The following is a 22039-nucleotide window of genomic DNA, read 5'->3' on the forward strand; positions in this document are numbered from 1 at the left end:
TAAAGGCACCATTTAGAAGCTAACTTAATTGGAAAACTGCAAAGTAATTTAAATATGATAACCTTATCTCCACAAAGGGAAATATTCACGCTTTTTTGGCAATGACTTTGTAATAGGAAATACAGAATTGCAAAATAACGCTGTTTTGTTTTGTTTTTTATAGCCCAAAAACTTTTCAAATTCAGTTTTTACTTCTATACCTCATGACTGCTTTATGGATGCAACACATCCCATGGGAAAAGTGGCCTCTGGAAAGGCAGCCTCCTCTTCCTTGCTCCTTCCCCAAATGATAAGGTAAGAGGATCCCACATTCCAACCTCCCACCTCTGCCACGTGTTATGTGATCCACAGCCCATGGGCACAAGCTCAGGGAGCTTCAGTTGCTTCCTTAATAAAAAAGGGGATAATAATAGTACCTGCCAGGTCTGTGCCAGAATTAGAAGATAGGGTGTGTCCAAAATACAGAGGAGGCAGCACACATCCATGAACTCCTCTCTTCCCCACCAAAGGGAGGAGACGAAGGCTTCCAGCTTGCCCAGTGAGCTTCTCAGACCCTCCGAAGGGCAGACTGTGTGTGATCCTGTACCTAGCACTCCGCCCTCTGGGAGTGAATCCCCTTCTACAGTCTCTGTATCGCTCCTGGAGGCAACATGGACAGCTTGTGGCAAACGTGTGTGTGACTTGGGAGGAAGCCTGGGAGATATCCAACCTGACTCGGGAAGGAGCTCTGCCAGGCAGTACCTCCATGGTACTCCCATCCTCCACTGGCTCTCTGCTTCTTCCTGTCTCCCTCCCAGCAACCCCGGCTTCCAGGCCCCAAGTCTGTGATCATTCCCCTCTTCCCTCTCTCTGATGTGCAACTGTTCCCATCAGATGGGTGGCACTTCATATTTGAGGGACAAATGAATGAATGAGTGAATGAACAAACACATGGGTTAATTCGCTTTTTTCCCATTGCCAACCACGGAATTCTCTGACACTTGTACCATCTAAACTGTCCTGTCATGCAGCCATAGCTACCTCTGTCCACCTTGGTCATATATAAAAGCCATCTTAGCAACTCTCCTGCTAGCTCAGCACTGTCAAAAGAACTTTCCCTGACGATGGAGACGTTTCATCTGCGCATACCAGTATGGCAGCCATTAGTCACATGTGTCTGTGGAGCCTTTGAAATGTGGTTAGTATGAATGAGGAATTTAATTTCATTGTAATTAATTTGTCTTTAAATTGATATAGTGCCATGTGCTGTTAGTGGCTTCGGTACTGGACAGCACAGTTAAGCTCCCACATTAATGCCTTCATTGGACACGATCTCTTGACTCAGGACACCCTTATCTACAGTATGAAGCCCAAATGTACATCTGTGCACAATCCAATCCCTAAACCATTTTCCATCCCCATCTCAGTGGTAGTGGAGACAAGCTGTGATGACAACTATGGCCTCTGGAGTCAAGCTGCTTGTGTTTGAAGCCCAGCTCCATGGTTGGGCAAGTTACTTAACTCTCTGTGCATCACTCGCATTATCTGCAAAATGGGGTTGAATACTTACTTAGGGTTTTTGTGAGGAAGACATGCATTCCCGTGTGCTGAAGGCTTTGAAGAATGCCTGACACATAGGAAGCTCTCAATAAATGGCACCTATAATTGTCATTATTTCTCTCTGTCCCTGGCAGAGCCAGCCTGCCCTCACTCTCCGCCCCAGAGCTGTCCAGCTCCATACCAGCCTTCACACTGGTCCTCCTTTCTGCCTATCCAAACACTTCCCACTCTCAAGGGCTTAGCTGTGCAACCCTCCTCCAGGAAGCCTTCTGTCCCAACCTTCCCTAGCCTGAGCACTCTTTCCTTCCTTGGAACTCCATAATACTTGCTATCTGGGCCTCTTCTAGAGCAGCTGTAATAGGCAACTAGTTATTACTTACCGTGCACATGTCTTCACAGCCAGCCTAGAGCAAACTTCAAATCCTAGACGAGGTTACAGATGTCTGTTTTCCCTGCAGGGACAGGCCAGAGATGTATGCATTGTGAGGGGTCAAAAAATTCGTTTCTGAATATTATATTGGCTGATCTTTCTGATTTTTCTTTCTTGCCCAAGAAAGGAAAGGAACATACTATAAGCTCCCACTTTATTCTAAGCCCCATGATGGACGTGATCAGAGTCTTTACAGTTTGATTTAAACTTTGCAGCCGCCGGTTGGGACAGGTATTGTAATTCCTCTTTTCAAGACAAGGCAGCTGAGGGTGTGAATTTAGGCAAGTAGCACAGGCGCTCAGCCAGTAAGGAGAAGAGCTGGGCCTCCAGTGCACATGGGTCTGTTGGGGTTGCGAGGGCCAAAGATGGCCCAACAAGGGACCACATTGCTCAGGCACCATGTTCACACCCTTGCTTCGTCCTTTCCCATGCCACGTTGGCTGGTTCTGGGATTTGTGCTAACCAGGAGCAAGCAGTGAAGTAAAACGACGCCAGTCCTGGGTTCACCTTACAGGAGGCTGGCAGCTCCTGCTGCCTCTCTCTTGAAACACTTTTGGGAGGCTTTTGCCATTGTGGAAGGAGTCCAGCTCTCCTGCTGGAGAGATCCCATGGAGACGGTCAAGGCCAGGCCCTGAGACTACATGGAGAGGGAGCGAGGCCCAGACCCAGTCTTCCTAGCCTGCCAGTCAACAGCCAGCTAACTTGCAACCACAAAAGGAACCCCAAGTGATAAAAGCAGAAACCAGTCAGAGCCCGGCAGAGCCCAATCAGCCCACAGAACTGAGCGCAGAGAGGTAAGAACAATGACAGGTGCTTTAACCGCTATGTCTCAGGGTGGTTTGTTTCACGGTAGCGAATGACCAAACCTCTTGTTTAAGGTGAGCTACTTCCTTCTGTGTTCCCATTGCCCTGCTCTCTGATGCACTGGCCAGTTTTCAGTCCACCTGAAGGCAGCAAATGCGTTAGAAAACCTGTCTGTGGAGTACCCACTTTTGCTCTCCTCTCTACCTCTGATCCTCAACCAGAGACTTCAACAAGCGGTAAGCACTGCTGTATGGTGGGGAGGGATATGCACTGACGAGCTGTCGGCCAGAACTGGGTTCCTTCTCATCTCTGAGGTTGTAAAAATAAGGTTGCTAATGACCTCCTTGCAGGGGTGTGTAGGAATTAAATGGCATGCTCCTCATCAGACACCTAACATGCTACTTGGCACGTGTCAGGCATCCAGGGAATGGCGTTGGTTAGAGGCTGAAGAACAGCTCCTACTCCTACAAGGCTCTTGTCCCACTCTTCCCTTATTAGCAAAGACCTAGAAAGCAGAGGTCAGGCTTCCATGGGGCCAGAACAATGCCGGAGCTTCTTGACAGAGAGCAGCTGCTGCTTGTTATCTCTGTTTATGAAAAGGGAGGATGGACAGTCAACATGAAGGCTGTCCCAGGAACCACTGCAGGACCCCTAACCCTTTGGGAAATGTATGTCCTTTGGGATATGAAGACGCTGCCTCCCAACAAAAGGAATAACATGGGAGTGAAGAAGGCAGAACTGAGTTTCAGTAACCACCTCTGTAACTCCAGAGCTTGGCAACTAGTCCGTGTACGTTTGAAGAAGACACAGAATTATTTTCCTGCTTCATTCACTGCTGTATTTCCAGCACATTGTAGGTGCTTAGTAAATACACGTTGAATGAATAAATGAATGTGGGGGTGAATGAATGTTTCACTGCCTGCAGCCAGCACTGCAGGTTGCCTGTCCCAAGCCATCCCCTCCTTGTTCCTTGCTAATGGATTCCCCGTGTGAGTCTGGGGGCAACATGCTGCCTGGGGAAGTCACCTGATGGGTTAAGAAAATCAGGGCACACCTGTTCCTCCTTACTGGGAATTAGTCTAGGGGTGGTCGTGTGATGCCATTTAGCCAGTGAGACTGAGAGAAAAATCTGCTCAGACGGTTCTGGGGAAGGTTTTCCTTGGTATAAAGAGAGGGAGCTGTAAAAAGGAAATGCCTCCTCCCTCCCGCACCTTGTGTCTCTGCTTTCTCATGTTATTATGGAAGGACATGATTCCTGGGTTGAAGGCAATCACTCATAAGCAAAACTGAGCAAGCCCAAGGATGAGAAACCAACCCCCTGAGGATGGCCTGGTAGTGCCTGTTGAGATGGCCCAGATGAGTTTCCAGGCGACCCAGGACCCCCAGTTGACTTGAGGTCTGAGACGAAGACATATCCTCAGAGTTTCTGCAGATATTGTGTTACTTCCAGCCAAAGCACCTTCCCTTAACTCGAATTTTCATGATATCATCATGGGCTGAATTGTGTCTTCCCCTCCCCCACCCCAAGATTCACATGTTGGAGCCCCAGCACCTCGGAGTGTAACTGCATTTAGAGAGAGAGCCTTTAGAGAGGTGATTAAATTAAAATGAGTCCATTAGGGTGGCCCTAATGTACTCTGACGGGTATCCTTATAAGAAGAGGTCATTGGGACACACAACCAGGGAGGCATGTGCCCAAACGACCATGCAACGACACGTGAGAAAAGATGGCCATCTACATACTGCGGGTGGGGGGGAGCGGGGTTGAGACCTCAGAAGCCAGCCGTGCTGATACTTTGATCTTGACTTCCAGCCTCCAGAGGTATAAGGAAGCAGACTTGTGCTATTGAAGCCATCCACTGGTACTTTGTTATGATAGCCCTGGAAAACTAATACAGGTAGCCATTGTTATGATCAATTTATTATCCCCGTTATTAAAAAATCCTGACGTCACCATGTAATTGTCCCCAGGGTGCAGTGGGGGCCTGAATAAAGAAAGCTAGCCTTGGTTTCTCTGTGTTATATAACTGGGCAATGATATCAACCCAAGACTGGCCTTCTTGCGTCCTCCACCCATCAACACACCCACCCATTACTTCATTCCTCAAAAATCTAGCAAACAGCCATCATGTGTCGGCACTGAGTAGAATTGTCACAGAGTGTATACTTTGGAGTCAGGCTGCCCAGCTTGGCTTCCTGATTGTCTCCTAGTCACTGTGTGACCTAAGGCAAGTTGGTTATCTTTCCTGACTTTCTGCATCTCTAGAATCATGCTAAGAATACCCATCTCCTAGGATTGTATAAAGTCGAAGCAAGCTAGCACATGTAGCGTGCTTGCCTTGCAAAGCACTTGACTCAGAGAGGGCACTTGATGTGGCTGGGGGCCATTGCTTTGCTGGATATACAAAACGGACAGGAAAGGAGACACGGTCATGTTTTCCCTTCTGTAATTTCAATATTGTCCTCTCCACAAACCGTGTGGCCTAGGTATTGCCCCCCTGTTTTGCAGAGTAAAGTGAGGTTCAGAGGGGTTGTGACAACAGCCGGGAGATCCAAATAGGTCTTCTGAGCTCTAAGCCTTGAGCTCTTTTTCTCCCCACTGCACCAGAGCTCCTGCCTCTGGTGGTGCATTTTTTTCCCCCTGAGCTCATCGTTTATGCCAGACATTCTCATTTAATCCCCGCAAGGACACAGCTTTCACAACCTAGGAATAATAACGCTGACATGGATACACATGTTTAGACGAGACAGAAGAATAAACTGGCAAGTTATGGGACTGAATGGAAAATGTGGGTCAAAGGGAACTGCCTTCTGGGCGAATGGGGAGGAAAGGGTGTTAATCGGTAGCTGTTTGGGGCCAGGTGCCTTTACTAGACCCTTGATTTACAGTACTTTGGGACTTCGATATCATTACACCCCCATTTTACAGTTAAGGAAATGGAGGCTCAGAGAGGATAAGGCAGACACATAGGAAAGGGAAGAATGCGAATCTAGCATCAACCCAAACACACAGCATCTTCCCTGGACCAGAGCTCCTAGCAGCGGCAGAGAAGCAGAATCACCCAACACGTGGTTAAGACCACCCAGAGCTGGGCACCCCCTTGAAAGGTCTCAGGTCGGGGTGCGTGGAGTGAGGCTCAGCGCGGGACCCAGGAGCACGTGCAGCCGGGTGACCGGAGTGCGTAGCCAGGGCCGGGCGGGCAGCCAGACCAGGCGGCTGTCCAGACTGGGCTCCCAGACCGGAAGGCAGCCTCGGCTCAGACCTGACAGGAGCTGTACTCCGCAGCCACGTGAAGACCTGCGCCACACCCTGTCTTCCTCTACCCGGAGAGGAAACAGCTGCTGCTTTCTTTAAGCAAGAGGAGTAGAGCGGAGTCCATTAATTCATTAGCCAACATTCAAAGCCACTTGAATATGGATTTTAGGCAATGGTATCACACGGAGAGGCACAGATACAGAAGCCTCTGAAATCACAGATTGGCGTCATTCCTCTCTCCTGTTAGACCAGGAAGTCCAACTGACATTTGTTTTTGTTTTGTTTTTGCTTTTGTTTTTTACGATTCTTCATTGTTGTCGAGTAGCGTTTTTGGTTCCCTATATTTATGGTTTAAATGGGTAAACATTTTATGTTTACTTCTCCTAAAAAACCTATAATAAATTAGGTTGCTCTTTGAATATGACTTTTTTTAACTGGTAAAAGGGTTTATTATGAGTTCACTTATATGAAGTTCAAGAACAGACAAAAACCTCATCTTTAGTGAAAGAAATCAGATCGGGGTTTACTCTGGAGGGTGGGGTTTGGAAATTGACCAGAAAGACTCACAAAAGAACTCTCTGGTAATGGAAACACTCTAATATGAATTGGGATGACTGTTGCATGTACATACACATCTCTCTAGTACATCAAGAAGTACAGTTAAGATCCGTGCATTTTACTCTAGGTAAAGTATACGTCAATAAAATCTTGAATATGATATTTTAAGGAGGGGGAGGCTCAGGGACCTTTATTCAAAACAAACAAAAAGCTCTCTCTGCTGAAGAAGTTCCCACCATGTGCAGAAGGAATTCTACCGATTGACACGCTCTTGGCTCCCCTAATCCCAGGCCCTGATAGTTTCTCCTGTTGTTCTGATCATAAATCATCTCCACCTCCTGGGCTTCATTATTTCAGGCTGCATACCTGTGCAGAATGCACCCACCGAATTATCCTGCCAGTTTAAACCCAGCAGAAGAGTAGCTTTTCTTGCTTAAGCCAGATGTGGAACTGGAAAGGGAGTTGAGGTTACAGTAGGAGGGTTAAAGATTAGACAGGACTCATGGCTAGGGAATTGACCTTTGACCACAGATAAATAACAGCAGCCAAAGCACAACCCAAGCCGCCCCCACCCCCCACCCCCCCTCCCCCTTGCCTCCGCTGTGCGAGAAGACATACCAGGCTCTCAGGGCAACAGGAGGGAAGGAGATGTAGAAGGAAGCTGCAGGAGAGCAGGAAGGAAAGAAAAGAAGGAACCAAAGATCGAAGATTGGTTGCCTGGAACACAGCAGAGTGTCTGCACACCGTCAGTATCACCCCTGCTCAGCACCCCATGCCATGGATATAATATTTGGCAGAAATAAGAAGGAGCAGCTGGAACCTGTGAGGGCCAAAGTGACAGGTAAGCATTTAGTGCAGACACAGGCTCTCATATATTTAGACATACACTTTCTTTTCTGTTTATAAAGGTAAAATTTATTGTAAATTATTTTTGGAAAATCTGGAATGCAGTCTATAGCAGGGAATGATCCACAATCCAGACGTATTCTCTGTGAAAATCTAGGTGTGCTTCTAACACACAGAAACCGTTTCCAGGGAGAGGGAGAGTCATTCTCACTACTTGAGGCGAAGAGCCTGGGGATGTTCCGACTGGCATGAAGACAATGGAGTGATTCTGCAGAGCATGGCCCGTTCCAAGTGGGTGGTGCCTTTGTGCAAATCTGTGCGCCCTAAATTACCGTATCAATGGCATGAGAGGCGCACATGGGCTCCCACTTTTGCATGTGCATGCGGGGGTGGGGCACATGCAGAGCGTGTCTTGATGTCCTTGCAGGGGTGATCGGGGCCTTGGAGTACCCGCAGAGTTGTAAGTCAAACAGACCCAGAGTAGGACCCTCCATCAGAACAGTCCTTTATCGGGCTTTGTGTCTCGTTTTCTTCATCTGTTACTTCTCCTGCTCTCTCCCCTTCTGTGCTGCCCCTGAGGATGGCGCGTAGCTGGCTCAGGCACGCAGGTGCTTTCATCCTCAGATACTTGGATCTGGAGGCTTTTCCCAAGTGAGCATTTCTCTGTGAGGAAGTCAGATGGGAGCTTTTCAACCAAGGAATTGCCTTGGAAGGCTTTTGAAAGAATAGCTTTTATGTGTGTTTTTCTCTGATTACAAAGATAACATATGATCTCTATGTGTGTGTGTGTGTTTTGTATATGCACATATATAAAAACTTGGATATGCTAATGGGAGCACAGGGCAATAAAGCCAGCTGTATTTCCATCTCAAGCATTCCTAATACTGGAGTACTTTAAGTTTTTACAAGATAGAGATTGTATAGACGACAAATATTTTTTTCAAAAACACATGTTTATTTACAATTAATATTTTATTTTAAAAAATAGAGCCTCCAATACCTATCCTTTTATGCTCTGGGACACCATGAGCATGCTGCCCGTAAGCCTTATGTTTAATGGCTGCACGGAAATCCTTGGCAATTTTAGAAAGCCGGAATCCTGGAACCTACAGATCTGAGTGGACAGGTGGATCCACATGAGTTGTTCTCCCCACCTCCAACCCATACCTGTAGCCTCCCCATCACCTGGGCGTTTGTTAGAATCACAAATTCCTGGGCCCACTCCAGACCCACGGAATCAGATACACTGGAGGTGGAGCCCAGCAATGTGTGTTTCTACAAGCCCTCTGGTTGTTTCCAAGTGTGAGAACCACTGCTATAAATCATGCCTTCCTCCTTGAGGGAAGCTGAGGGCTGGAGAGGGGCTGTGACTTGCCCAAGGCCAGGTGGCCCACGAAGGACGTGCTCCCAACCCTCAGTCCAGGTCTCCAGTCTGGGGTCAAGTCTAACCATTGGCCGCCTGTTAACTAAAGATTGTCCCACGTTTGCCCATGAAGGCCATGTCCAGGCTTCATGTTGGACAGTGCTTTCTTGGCTCTGAGACCTCCAGTTAATTAAGCATTTCTTGCCTCACTTCCTTCTTGTGTAAAATAGTCTGCCTGTACCTACCACATAGGGTCACTGCAATGACAATATGATTTAATGCACCTGCTCCCCACCCCGCACTGGTGCCTGGTACATAGTGCTCAATACGTGTCCTTCTGTCTGGGGTTTTGTGTTCAGATTCCCCTCTCTCTGCTCTGCCTCACCTGCACCTTTTCCTGCATCTGGGTCTCTGTGAAGAGCCCTGCTATTCAGTTAGTTGCCCAGGGAAAAAGACCTGGGGCCCTCTGCCTCATATTCACTCAAGCTCCCAATCCTACTCATTCCACATCCTCCAGCTCTTTTCTCTGTTGTTTCTCTCCATCCTCGCTCAGCCTTCCTGCCTCCTCTTGGCTCCTCCTCCTGCCACACTCTACACCACAGAGAAAACTTTTAAAACCCCAAATCTGAGCATATTCCATTAATATGAGCTGTCCAGAAGAGGTAGATCTTTAGAAAGTAGATTAGTGGTTGTCAGGAGGACAAGACTTTGTTTTGGGGTGATGGAATGTTCTGGAACTAGATGGTGATGATTGCATAACATTGTGAATATATTAAAAAAAAAACAAACCCTGAATTGTATACTTTTAAATGGTGGAATTTTTTTGTTATGTGAATTTTATCTCAAGAAAAAAATTGCACATGCACAAAAATCTGATCCTCTCATTCCCTATTTTAACTGGCCAAGCTGTGCCATTCTGCTAACCTTCTAATCCACACCGTTGGTGTGGTCTCATTGACTTTTGTCATGCTTCATGCTTAGCTCTCAAGCCTCAATACTTACGCTTCCTCACTCGAAAATTACAGACCAGTCTTGCTAAACAACTGGCACATCTGCTGGTCTTTGAGCTGGTCTTTGATCTCTCCAGTTCGTGTTCCCCCAGTGACAAGAATTCAGATGTAAGTAGTTTAATTTGGGACATGATCCCGAGAAACACTGGGAGGGAAACCAATAAAGGGGGCATTGTCAAGCTACAGACCAGTGAGCCATCAGACCTGAGCCCTCTGGGCATAGTGTATCACATGCCTCATATTGTCCCAACTGGGGGCAAGGAAGTGGTCACATGCGATGTCCAACTCCCCATCCATCACTGGGTGACAGCCACTTATAGGGGCATTAACGCCAAGGTGTTCCAGCTTGCCTAGTGTGTGGGCAGAGCAGCTCCTGCAGTGAAAACAAAGCCCTCAGGCAGAGAGCTGCAGGTGGTGGCAGAAAGTAACCTTCAGGGAGAGGTCAGTGCTAAGAGGACAAGGGTGGGGCACCAACAGTGTCTACTGCGGCAGGCTACCTCTCGAGCAGTGCTATTCAACAGAGATAAATGCAGGCCACATGCATAGTTTTAAATTCTAATAGCCACACTCAAAAAAAAGTAAAAACAAACACAAAAACAAACACAGGTGAAGTTAATTTTAACCATATATTTCATCTAAGGCAACATATCCAAAATATTATAGGCTCAACATGTAATCAATATTTTAAAAATTGCTAATGAGATATTTTATATATTTTTTCATACTTAGCCTTTGAAATTCAGTGTGTATTTTACAGTCTCCAGCACATCTCTGTTCAGACTGGCCAGGTTTCAAGTCCTGGGTAGCCACATGAGGCCCGTGGCTACCATATTGGACAGCACGGTTCTAGAATGTTCTTTTCTCATGCCTTTGCGAGGCCAATAACTACTCCCCCTCAAGACTCAGCCTCCCCACCCTCCTGCTCTCACCCTACCTGGGGGTGAGGTTCTGTTCCACGCAGCCCCCTTGCTGAGCCTGTCACATTGCCTTCCTTTATTGTGGTGTGGTTAGGGTGTCTGTTCATCCATCTGCTCTGTGGGTGGTAAGCAACTTGAGGACAGAGATGACATCAGTTCTTCTCGGTATCCTCAGTGCTGGCACAATCCAGGCATATCCTACCCTTTCTGGAAATGACTGCTGAAGGAATGAGTGGGAGCTATAAGTCATGTTGGGATCGTGACCTCAATTCCTTTCCATGGCCACGTCTCATAGCTTTTTGGTTGAGATGTGAAAACTGGAAACCACTCTTTCTCTTAACAGGCAGGATTCCCACATGGCTGCAGGGCACCCTGCTCCGCAATGGGCCTGGAATGCACACAGTGGGGGAGACCAGATACAACCACTGGTTTGACGGCCTGGCCTTGCTCCACAGCTTCACAATTAAAGACGGTAAGAGTACTGGCTTGGTTTGCTGTTGCTGCTGTAAAGACAACCACAAATTTAGTAGCTCAAAATAGCACTAATTTATTCTTACAATTATGGAATTCAGAAGTCAAAACTGGACTAAACGCAAGGTGTTGGAGGCTTCAGGGAGATAGCGCATTTCCTTGCCTTTTCCAGCTTCTAGAGGCTGCCTGTCTTCCTTGGCTTGTGGCCCCAGCCCTATCTGCAAAGAGCAGCAGAGCCTCTTGCACACCTGCTCTCTCTCCCTCACTCTCTCCACTTCCTTCTCTTCCATAATCACAGTTCCTTCTTGGACCCTCCTGTCTGCCTCTTCTAAGAACACTTGTGATGGCATTGGGCCCACCCAGATAATCCAGGATCACCTTCCTTCTCAAAATCGTTAATATAATCATGTCTGCATCGCCCTATAAGTCAACAGTTCCACAGGTTCCAGGGATTAGGACATGGACATCTTGCAGAGGCCATCCTTGAGCCAACCACAAGCACTAACCTCCCTGGAAAGGGGTCCAAGCTTCTCTTTCAGAGAGTCCAGCCTGCCAAATGATATGCCTTCTCATGAAGGTGGGCGAGAACAGGAGGAGATTACTGGCTTTGGAGTCAGACATGCCTCAGATGAAAACAGGAAGAGCACAGAGCTGAGGAGACTTCTCACCAGGCAAGGGAGAGCCTGTCACTCAAGCAACCAGTTCAGTGGCTCTCCCAGAGGGGAGACTGAAATGACTGAATAAGACAGAATTCTGGGTTCAGGTGACTGGCTCACGAGGTGGACGGTGAACTCGTTGCTGTTGGCCACGGTGCCGGTGTAGGTCACAACACCACACTCTGAGTTCTTAAAGAGGTCTGGGAGGGTCACGTGGGGCAAAGCCTCTCTCTCTGGGTCAAATAAATAAATAAAATAAATATTTTTAAAAATATATTTTATTTATTTATTTGAGAGAGAGAGAGATCACAAGTAGGCAGAGAGGCAGGCAGAGGGGGCGGGAAGCAGGCTCCCCGCTGAGCAGAGAGCCCGATGCGGGGCTCGATCCCAGGACCCTGAGATCATGACCTGAGCCGAAGGCAGAGGCTTAACCCACTGAGCCATCCAGGTGCCCTATAAATAAATAAAATCTTTAAAAAAAACAAACCTCTCAATGGCTCCCCATTCTACTCCACAAGAGTAGAAACATAAAACAAAAATGTTAAGTGCTACCATACATGATTCAAGAGGACAAGCAAGGCTGAGCAGGATTCTCTGATTTACATATAACACAAAGCCAGTATTTCTCAAAAGGCGGTTTGTGTACTGCTTAATCAGAATCCTCTAGGATTAAAGCTGCAAATCCTGACACCCCACCCAGGGCTGAGTGAATCATAATCCTAAAGGACACTGTCAGAGCATCAATGTTTTCTAACACATTTCCTAGATGGCCCCTGAGCACATCCAGGTTTCAGAAAACCTCCACAGTGGACCTCCAGCCTTGCTGCCCTGTCCCACTCAAGACCAAATTCATCAGTGTGCTGTGGAGGTGGGGCTCAGGCTTCTCTGCCAGTGCTTCAAAGCACCAGGTGATAGTGCAGCACGGAGAACCCGAATCAGTGCCAAACCAGTAAGAAAAGACTGGAATAAGAAAGCAGAAAGATCAAAAAATGGTTTGTGGCCTTTAGCAGAAACCAGGGTAAGTGAATACTTTAAAAACCCAATAAAGACTTAACTAAAGGAACAGAGTAGAGGAGAAGCCGGACTGACAAAGGGTGTACAGGAGTGCTCTTTCTTGTAAGTCTAAAGTCATTTCAGTTTGGGTGGGATTTTTTTGTTTTGTTTTGTTTTAAGTAGGCTTCACGCCCAGCGTGGAACCCAGTGCAGGGCTTGAACTCCCCACCCTGAGATCAAGACCTGAGCTGGGATCAAGAAAGAGTCTGACATGTAAACAAATGAGCCACCCAGATGCTCCTAAAATTACTTCAAAACTAAAAATTTTTATAAAGCAGGCAGAGAGATGAATGAACCTAAGTCTCCTTCAGCAGTACAGTCGATAATTTTTTATTTAGAGGCAAGGTTGTTGTCCCACAAGGATTCGAACATGTAAATTCCAAGAGCCAGCATCACCAAAGTTTAGAGACAAAAAGAGCTCTCCAGAACTTAGCCTTTTCTGAAGCTGGCTTTTTCAATTATTCTAGCTCTAAACTAGCCTTTTAGAAGTTTGCTTAAAATGGAGATAGATATAGATACTTATATAAAATCTCCCACTCCCCCAGGAATATCAAACTTTGACCCAGTTCTAGAAGATTCCAGGCAGGAGCACATCTGTTTATTCGTGTCCCTTTAGAAGGAATGTGGCTAATTGGGGCTCAGCAGGGAGCAGGGTTCTGGGGAATGTGTGGTGGCCTTCTTTAATCTCAGCCTCAGAGCTGAGTGTCAGCCTTGAGCAATTCCAGAGACACGTTTTCCTGTGGCCCCTGAGCCCTCTGTGCGTGCTCTGGGACTGGTTGTTTATAAGAAATGGGCCGCCTGCTGACAGCCAGCCTGGGAAGGGTGTTTACACTTCAAGTGAACATAGTTCAGCATTTTAAGCAAACCATGTTTGCCAGTGCCTTGTAGGTGGCGACCCGCAGAGAGAATGACCAGAGAAGGACAGGCTGGCTCAGGGGGAGACCAGGGTGGCCATGAAGTAAGGTCTGTGTAGTCTGTGACCAGAGACCAATGTGTGTGGCCTTACAAACCCTCAGCTGCATCTTCCTGCTTCCAGGATTTTGTTGGACAATTCAAACATGCTATGTGCCCATGGGCCAAACTCCTTATATCATCCCATCTCATTTAAAACTGCCAATCCTATACTGGAGAGGGCTATGTGATCCCTAACATCCAGTTGAGAAAACTGAGGTTCAGTGAGGTAAAGAGATTCACACAGAGTCACATGGCTTGGATTAGGACTAACCCCAGAACCAAAGCCTACCCACTCTACCCAGTGCATCTCAATAGCGTATATAGCTTTTATTGAGCACCTATTATGTGCTGATTTCTTTACGGGCTTGAAGCATCACAGCAGCTCCGTAAGGAACATATCATGATCCTCACCTCATGGCAGAGAGGACCGAGTCTTGACTCTGACACAAGGTCTGGTGCATGGTTGGTAGATGACAGAGCAGAATTCATAACCACCTGGAGACTTGAATCCTCTCAGGGCTAGAGATGTGCCTGCCCTGCTTGCCCCCACTTCCTGGCCCACTGAAGTGATCAGTAGATACCGGCTGAATACACGAACCCAGGGCCGGGATAACCAAAGCCATTCCTCCTGGTTTCTTCTTACAGCCCCAGAACGGGGCCCCCCTCCCGAAATAGCTCGGTGATGGTTATTCTCACAGCAGTCACCCTCGAAAAGACTTTTGAGAAGAGGATAGGTGGCTCTCTGCCCCTGGGCACACAGTTTACCTCCCAAAGGCTAGAGAAAGAACTAGAAGGTCTTTCATGGTCTCTTCCAATTTTATGAAGACCAGCATCGCAGTTATTGCTATTATTTCCATCTAGGTGCACAGGCTAGAGTCCTTACCAATGAAACGGATGCTCGTGTCCTTTGGGTCTGGAAATGAAAATGCAGTTCCAAGGGCAAAACTAGTTAAGGCTATTAGAGGTCAAGATAGCAGCTCTCCAGGACGGGGACTGGACAAGCTATGAGGGGGCCTCCAGGGGGCTCTCATGTTCTGTCTGTAAATGAGGATGTGGTTCATATGGGTCGGTTCTGTTTGGGAAGCTTCAGCAAGCCACGCAGTAATGGTAGCACATTTCCATAGGTGCGTTTTTAATAACCAGGATCGGATGGAGTGGTCAAACTGATGGTGGTGGCTGTGTCAGCTTTGAATCCAGCTTTCCCCTCCCTAGCTGTGTGGCTTAAAGCAAGGTACTTAACCTGTCTTTGCCTCGATTTTACTCACTGGAGATGGGTTGCAGGGCCGTAAGTTGTGTAAGCCCCTTATACTTCATTTGAAGTAGAAATTTGACACCTTCAACTGTTGTTTAAATTTTGTCTTATTTTGCTTTTCATTAGCAAATGACATTGGGTTGATTATTTTTCCCCCTAAAGAACATATTTCTGGTTGGTGTATTTGATAACATTTCTAATATTTTAGAATTTAACCAGAAAGAATACACATAAAGTGTCCACACAGTACTTAGCACACATGTGCACAATAAAATATTAGCTCTTAGCTCTGTTTCCTTTCTTAAATATAAAAAGTCACCAGACAAGAATTTCTTGGGAAGGTGTTCTCTCCTAAGCCCATCATCATGGCAGCGGATACATGATGGAGATTTCTCTTATCAACTTGTTTTATGGGAATGAAATGTCAGTACGACCTGGACACTACTTTTTTGCATATTATAGTTGTCCCAGCATTGGAAGCATATATTATATTACAGCAACCAATGTATTCTAGAGTGGGGAAAAATCAACAAGTCACTTGCTAATTAACAGCAAAATTAAATAAAACTTTAAAAACCCAGAGGTTTCAAATTGTCCACCAAATGGTTTGAAGTCCTCAGATATGCCAAGAGGGCCCCTGCCCCTTAACCTCATCCCATTCCTACTGCTCCCAAGCCCTTGCCTCATGCTGAAGGCCATCTTCCTCAACTCTTGCAGGAGGTGCGGTGCCTTTCCCACCTCCAGGCTTTTGCTTCCACACTTTCAAGGAAGAGTGAATGGAAATGCACTACTCTCTCCTACTTGCCAACTCCCCAATCTATGGTAGGCAAATAGTTTTACTCATCTTCCAAGGTTTATTTCAAGTGCCACCTTCTCCGGGAAGCCTTTCCGGATCCATCCACTTCCAGATGGGCCTCCTCAGCTCTCTCCTCTCTTCTCCCCCTGCTCTAATCTCCTCTCTCTTCCAGAAGGAACCCGTGAATATATTATGTTACTCTGCAAAGTAGAAGAGTCTTTGCAGATGTGGTTAAGTTAAGAACCTTGCGGTGGGGAGATTATCCAGGGGAGCTCAGTGGAATCACAGGGGTCATCACAAGGGATGGGGGGGCGTCAGAAAATACATGACAATAGAATCAGAGGTCAGAGTGATGTGACCACAAACCAAGCAATGCAGGCAACTTCTAGAAGTTAGAAAAGTCAGAAACGGATTCTCTGCTGACACCTTGCTCTTTAGCCCTGTGAGATCCATTCAGGCTATACCTTCCAGAACGCTAAGATAACAAATTGGTGTCTTTTTAAGCCACTAAGTTTGTGGCAATTTGTTACAATAGCCACAGGAACCTAATACTGGACTAGAACCATTCATACATTTTCAGGTTGGTCTTGATGAACTGGTCAAGAGGTCCTACTTTTATGCAGTGAGTTAGATTCTCTCCGTTGTCTGTGTGAATTAGACATCCACACAGGTACTGACCCTCTACCGTACAGGGAATTGGGTGCTAGCTCATCCTCTGGTTGTAGTAGGTATCAAATGTCACTCCAGGGATTGAAATGGCCAGTGGAAGTTTTCCAAGGCTGAACTAGGTCCTGGAGAAACCCAGCCCAAGTATGAGGCCTTCTGGACCCATCCTCCAAATCTGGACCTTCACTAGAGGGAAGATATGATCCATGGTAGAAGAGACCCATGATGGAAGAGATGATGAATGGGCCAGGTCAGCACCTCTTGGCAAGGCAACTGAACATGCCTGAGCCTCAGTCCCCTGCTGTGTAAAATGGAGCTCATCGGGATACTTACCTTGCCATATTGTTGTCTCGAGTGAGGAAATGTGTGTGAGAGCTCACCGCAAATGCTCTTTGTATCCGGTATACACTAAAGGGGACTGTCCTAGTGAATTCACCTTTCCTTCTGTAATACCCCTACAATGCCTGAAATCGACCTTAAAACTCCGTAAAGCTATCAGCCTATGCTGATTCTGCGTCTTCTCTTTCAGGTGAAGTCTATTATAGGAGCAAATACCTAAGAAGTGACACCTACAAAGCCAACATCGAGGCCAACAGGATTGTTGTGTCAGAGTTTGGAACGATGGCCTATCCGGACCCCTGCAAAAATATATTTTCCAAGTAACTGTCCGTTTTGAATCTGGTCATGTTTCTTGATATCCTCAGTGGTAAAAACAACCAGCATCCACTCATCTGATGATCCTCTCTGTAGGGTGCATGACAACGTTTACCTGGCCCAGGCTTTGCCTCTCTATGCCATGCAGTTCTTGATCACTGATAGCAAGAGAAACAAATGGCATCTGACATATTATTAGGTATTTTTCCATATGGCTGATAGGAGAGCAATTTGGAATTATCTCCCAAAATTATAAACGCACCTTCTCTTCGGTATAGAGATAGGCTTGCTTGTGTCTGGAATGGCAGATGTGTAATGTTACCCACAGCTGCATCATTTGTTATAATGAGGAACTGAAAACAACCCAAATGTTCATCAGCAGAAGGATCGTTAAATAAATAAGACTGAAACTGTACAAGAAAATACCAGGCAGGAGCAATAAAAGGCAGGATGGGTAATGAGGTTGCTCCCTATGTGCCGAATGGGCACAGGGCGGAATAAGGTGTAGAAAGCGCATATGATAAGCTATGTTTTGTGTAAAAAAGCAGGAAGAAATCTGGATTTATTTTTGCTTGTATGTGCGTAGAGAAAGTGGGAGGATCTGTGAAGTGGGAAACTAGCAAATGAGAGAAAAAGTTAAGGAAAGTTTTCTAGTTGAATAGGTTTCAGATCATCCGGGCTAGGATGACTATGAATGTATTACAAGCTTGACAATTAAACAGTTGGCCGGGGAATCAGACCCGCTGTCAGAATCTCCTTCCTGATACTCTTTGGATATCGACGAGTTAGGAAATGTGCTAGCAGTATACTGGTCCGGAGATGGAAGATTGCTCCTGCTTTTCTGGACTGACGTCATCTTTCCAGTTCAGGATCCAGTGCTAGGGGATGCAGTGCCAGGATCCTGAACTGACATTTGCAGGCGGGGGAGGAGCCAGGCAGGGAGTGGGCGGGCGGAGACCGCAAAACTACCACCTGTAGGGCGCTTCGCTGCTTCACCATTCGCCAGCAGGGGGAGCACTAACCAACACATGGATCTAGGATCTTCTGATCAAAGTAATGATGAGTTTTTCCTCTCACCGTTTGTTTGCTTTTCTTTAAAGAAAGAAAACTAAACTAATTTCCTGGACAAATTCAGAGTGTCCACTGTGGACTCTCATTCCTTCCAAAAGCAAGGATTAGCTGTTTTGCTAGCCTTAGGGGAGCATTATGGAAGGGTACATACGATTTCTGTGGAACTCATTAAAATACTTCAGAACAGCCTATTAGCTCTTGGTGTCTCTGGTGTGGGAGACCTTTGGGTTTTTGAGAGCTCAGGAGGGTTCAGTTGGCGGCCATCTTGTCCCAGATGACTCACTTCTTAGCTAGTTCAGCATGGTGGTATCTTTAGGCAACCTGATCTCCAAGTCCTCCAGATTCCACAAGTGATCCTTTAGGACTTGGAACTTTTTCCCCCCTTAATTGAAGTATATCATTGTAAGTGATAGGAAAACTAAAACTAAAGCCATCTTGAGCAGAACATTGATTTCCTCTTGATCCGCTTTCCTCCACAGAGCTTTCTCCTACTTGTCCCACACTATCCCCGATTTCACAGACAACTGCCTGATTAACATCATGAAGTGTGGAGAAGACTTCTATGCGACCACAGAGACCAATTACATCAGGAAAATCAACCCACAGACTCTGGAGACCCTGGAGAAGGTACCAGTGAATCTACTATAACCGCATCAGTTCCTGGCTCATGGGAGGGAACCCCTGGGTTGGGACATGTGGGCTGCAGGAACTCATGGGCCAGCCCCTCCTCTACTGCCATTGGATCCTGAGCTTCCCCAGCACAGCACTTAGCACTAGATTCTAAGCTCCCTTGGGGTGGGGGCCATGTCATTTCATCTCTGTGTCTGTGTTTGTTCTGAGGGCTACTAAACCAAAGTGCCACACACTAGGCGGGTTAGAACAACAGAGATTTATTCTTTCATGATTCTGGAGGCTGCAAATCTGAAATTGGGGTGTTCTCAGAGCCATGCTGTCTCTGAAGGCTCCAGGGGACGATGCTGGCTGGCTTCTTCCAGTCTCAGGTGGCTGCCAGGAATCCTCGGTGTTCCTTGGCTTATAGATGCATCACTCCAGTCTCTTCTCGAGATACAAATCATTGGATTAGGGCCACCTCCATCCAGAATGACCTCATTTTGACTTGATTACATCTACAAAGGCCCTGTTTCCAAATATACGTACCAGGAGTTAGGGCTTCAACATATCTTTTTGGAAGACACGATTCAACCCATAACAGTGTCCACCGTCTTGGCACTGAGTGGGATCTTAATAGGAGTTTGAGTGAATGTACTGGATTGCCCGGACTGGAGCAGCCCTACCTTGTATTGACCTGAAGAGGGAGGCCTTAGGCAGAGAGCAAGCGAACAAGCGAACAAAAATAAATGTCCAAGCAGATACCTTTCCTGGGCAGAATCAAGTCAACATTTTCATGAAAATCAATAGACCCACGCATTTTTTCTCTAGCTGGCTAATCAAAGCCTCAGTGTCTTCTCAGTACATTTTAACGATCTGTTAAAGGGAATGCTTTTCTTAGCTGTGAAATTATGTCCAGCACCTTTTAAGCTGGGCGGCATAGGTCCGACTGATGTATGCTTTCCACAAAGCCTCCGAGAGGAAATAGTAGCAGAGAATGAAGCCTTGCCTGACTTTGGGCTAGAGGTCATGCTATTCTGGGGGAGGTGAGGAGAGCAGTTGGTGCCCAGCCCTGCCTACTTCTGTGGTAGTGCCCCGTTGTGGGCTTTGACTGGAGTGTTTTTGTAACTCTCTGTTCTCAGAATAATCCTACAAGAGAGGCCTGGAGATTTACGCCTCTGTGGCACGCAAAGGGGGGAGAATGTAAATGAGGTAACCAGAAAGACACAAAGCAGCAGTTAAGATTAGCTTGAAGGCTGCCCCACTGTGCAGGTCATTGCTCTGTGGTGAGGCATTCTGCCACCGTGCTGAGGACACCCAGCAGGGCCAGGGGGCAGGGCTGCAACGAACGCTACAGAAAACACCCACAGCTCCCAGACTCCCCTGCCCCCTCTATGCTCTCTGCGCTGTAGGAGGCCGCCCATGAGTTTATATCAGGTCACACGGGTAAACATCCTCTTTTAAGGTGAAGTCTGCCTTATTTTCCCATCAGGAGATATGCAAAAGTCGCCATCATCTCTCTGAACCTAGAAGCAGGTGCTTTTCATCACGTTTCACCCTTCCCCCATTTTTAAAACCAGGTGGCTCTCATTTTGCAGGTTGACTATCGCAACTACGTGGCTGTAAATCTGGCAACAGCACATCCTCATTATGATGCAGCCGGAAATGTTCTGAACATGGGCACAGCCATCATGGACAAGGGGAAGACAAGATATGTGGTCTTTAGGATCCCTGCCGCTGTACCAGGTAGGTCATTCTGGGCATATCCTGAAAGACAGATGCCACGGGTGGCTACCTCCAAAGAGTTCTGATTTTCACTGATGACACAAGACTCAGTCTGACACTTTCCCTCATGGGTGATTCAGATGACCATGAACACACCTTTCTTCTCCAGGGGAGAAGAGATGCTGCCAGGCTTTCCTTTTGAAAGAACAAATTCCTTCACTATTCTAACCTGCTTTTCTTTAGGCTCCAGTTCATTGGTTCATTAATTTATCCATTATTCATGCACCACTTACTTATGCACCCATCTGTCTGTCTGTCCATCCATCATCCATCCAACTCTCCATCATCCATCCACCCACCCATCCATCCGTCCATCCATCCGCCCGCCCGCCCATCAGACATCCTTCCTTCCATCCATCATCCTTTCTTCCATCCATTTTTTTTAACTTTTCTAACATGACTGTGTATGCCAAAGCTGTACTGCCCACTTTCCCCCCAGCCCCTAAAGCCAGGTTCCTAGTGTTGTTATGGGAGCTCAGTCCTTCTTCAGACCCTCAGACCTTGCAGACCCCTCACCCCATTCTCTCTGGGCCTTCTGAACCTTCTCCATTTAAGGCCAGGAACCTGGCACAAAGCCCAAGTCGATTGTGATTTCGTGTTCCTGAGAGGAGGAGACTTCTGACCCTTGTTTGTCCAGGACCCTCTTGGGAACCACACCCAGGAGACCAGGCCTCTGAGGGTGGTTGCACAGGGCTCAGGAGATGGGGCAGAATGACAAGGGTACTTGGCTTGACCTGCCAGTTCAGGAAAACTGCCTTCCATCTGGGATCCCTGCTGGTCCCCTCCCTCATAGTCCTGTAGAACCTCCTGAGCTACTTACTAGTCTCTATTGGCAGATGTGAGCCCCTAAGGTCAGAAGGCACAATGAGTAGTCTTGTTAAATGAAACTCCCATGAATTAAGCCGATAAAGGAATAGAGGGTCCCGCCAGACTCCTAGAATGTCAGATCTGGAGATGGCCTAGGCATTTAAGTTTGTCACACCATATTACAAAAGAGGGTAGATGAGGCCCGGGGGGATCAGATGACAGGCCCAAGGTCACACAGTCACACAGCTCACAGGAGCCTCCAGCACCAGGCCAGCAGCCCCACCCCCCGCCCCCGAGCCCCTGCTGCCTCCTGGTGGCTTCCCTGGGATTCACTCCTGTGTCCTGCCTCCTAGGCCAGGGTGCTTTCCATTTCAGTTGGCTTTGTGCTCCATTTGTTTTGTGAAGAAAAGAACCGCCCCACAACCCCACAGCATCCCTCCCACCAGCCATCTGTTTACGGTGTGCACAGGTGGCCACAAGAAAGGTGCGGACGCTTGCAGATAACTCATTATGAACCAGCCCCAGGCCTGGGCGGGGAGGCC

General features: G+C 47.2%; 1 protein-coding gene across 4 annotated transcripts in view; it reads left to right on the forward strand.

Annotated features, from left to right (window-relative positions):
- The first annotated feature begins 200 nt into the window (after positions 1-200).
- LOC111152742 (beta-carotene oxygenase 1) overlaps positions 201-22039 on the forward strand; it is a 42470-nt gene continuing 20631 nt past the window's right edge. For 2 of the 4 annotated variants that reach the window (XM_022511339.1, XM_022511338.1), the window contains exons 1-4: positions 10668-11195; positions 17101-17230; positions 18776-18923; positions 20504-20651. In XM_022511339.1, the coding sequence (XP_022367047.1) occupies positions 10937-11195; positions 17101-17230; positions 18776-18923; positions 20504-20651 (685 nt within the window). In that variant the 5' untranslated portion in view covers positions 10668-10936. Of the gene's footprint in view, positions 295-7180; positions 7429-10667; positions 11196-17100; positions 17231-18775; positions 18924-20503; positions 20652-22039 lie in introns of those variants that run through there. The other 2 variants (XM_022511341.1, XM_022511340.1) reach the window with 2 other exon arrangements.

Source organism: Enhydra lutris, unplaced genomic scaffold (genome assembly GCF_002288905.1).
Source record: "Enhydra lutris kenyoni isolate GAN:26980312 unplaced genomic scaffold, ASM228890v2 scaffoldscaffold30, whole genome shotgun sequence".
Taxonomy (NCBI): domain Eukaryota; kingdom Metazoa; phylum Chordata; class Mammalia; order Carnivora; family Mustelidae; genus Enhydra; species Enhydra lutris.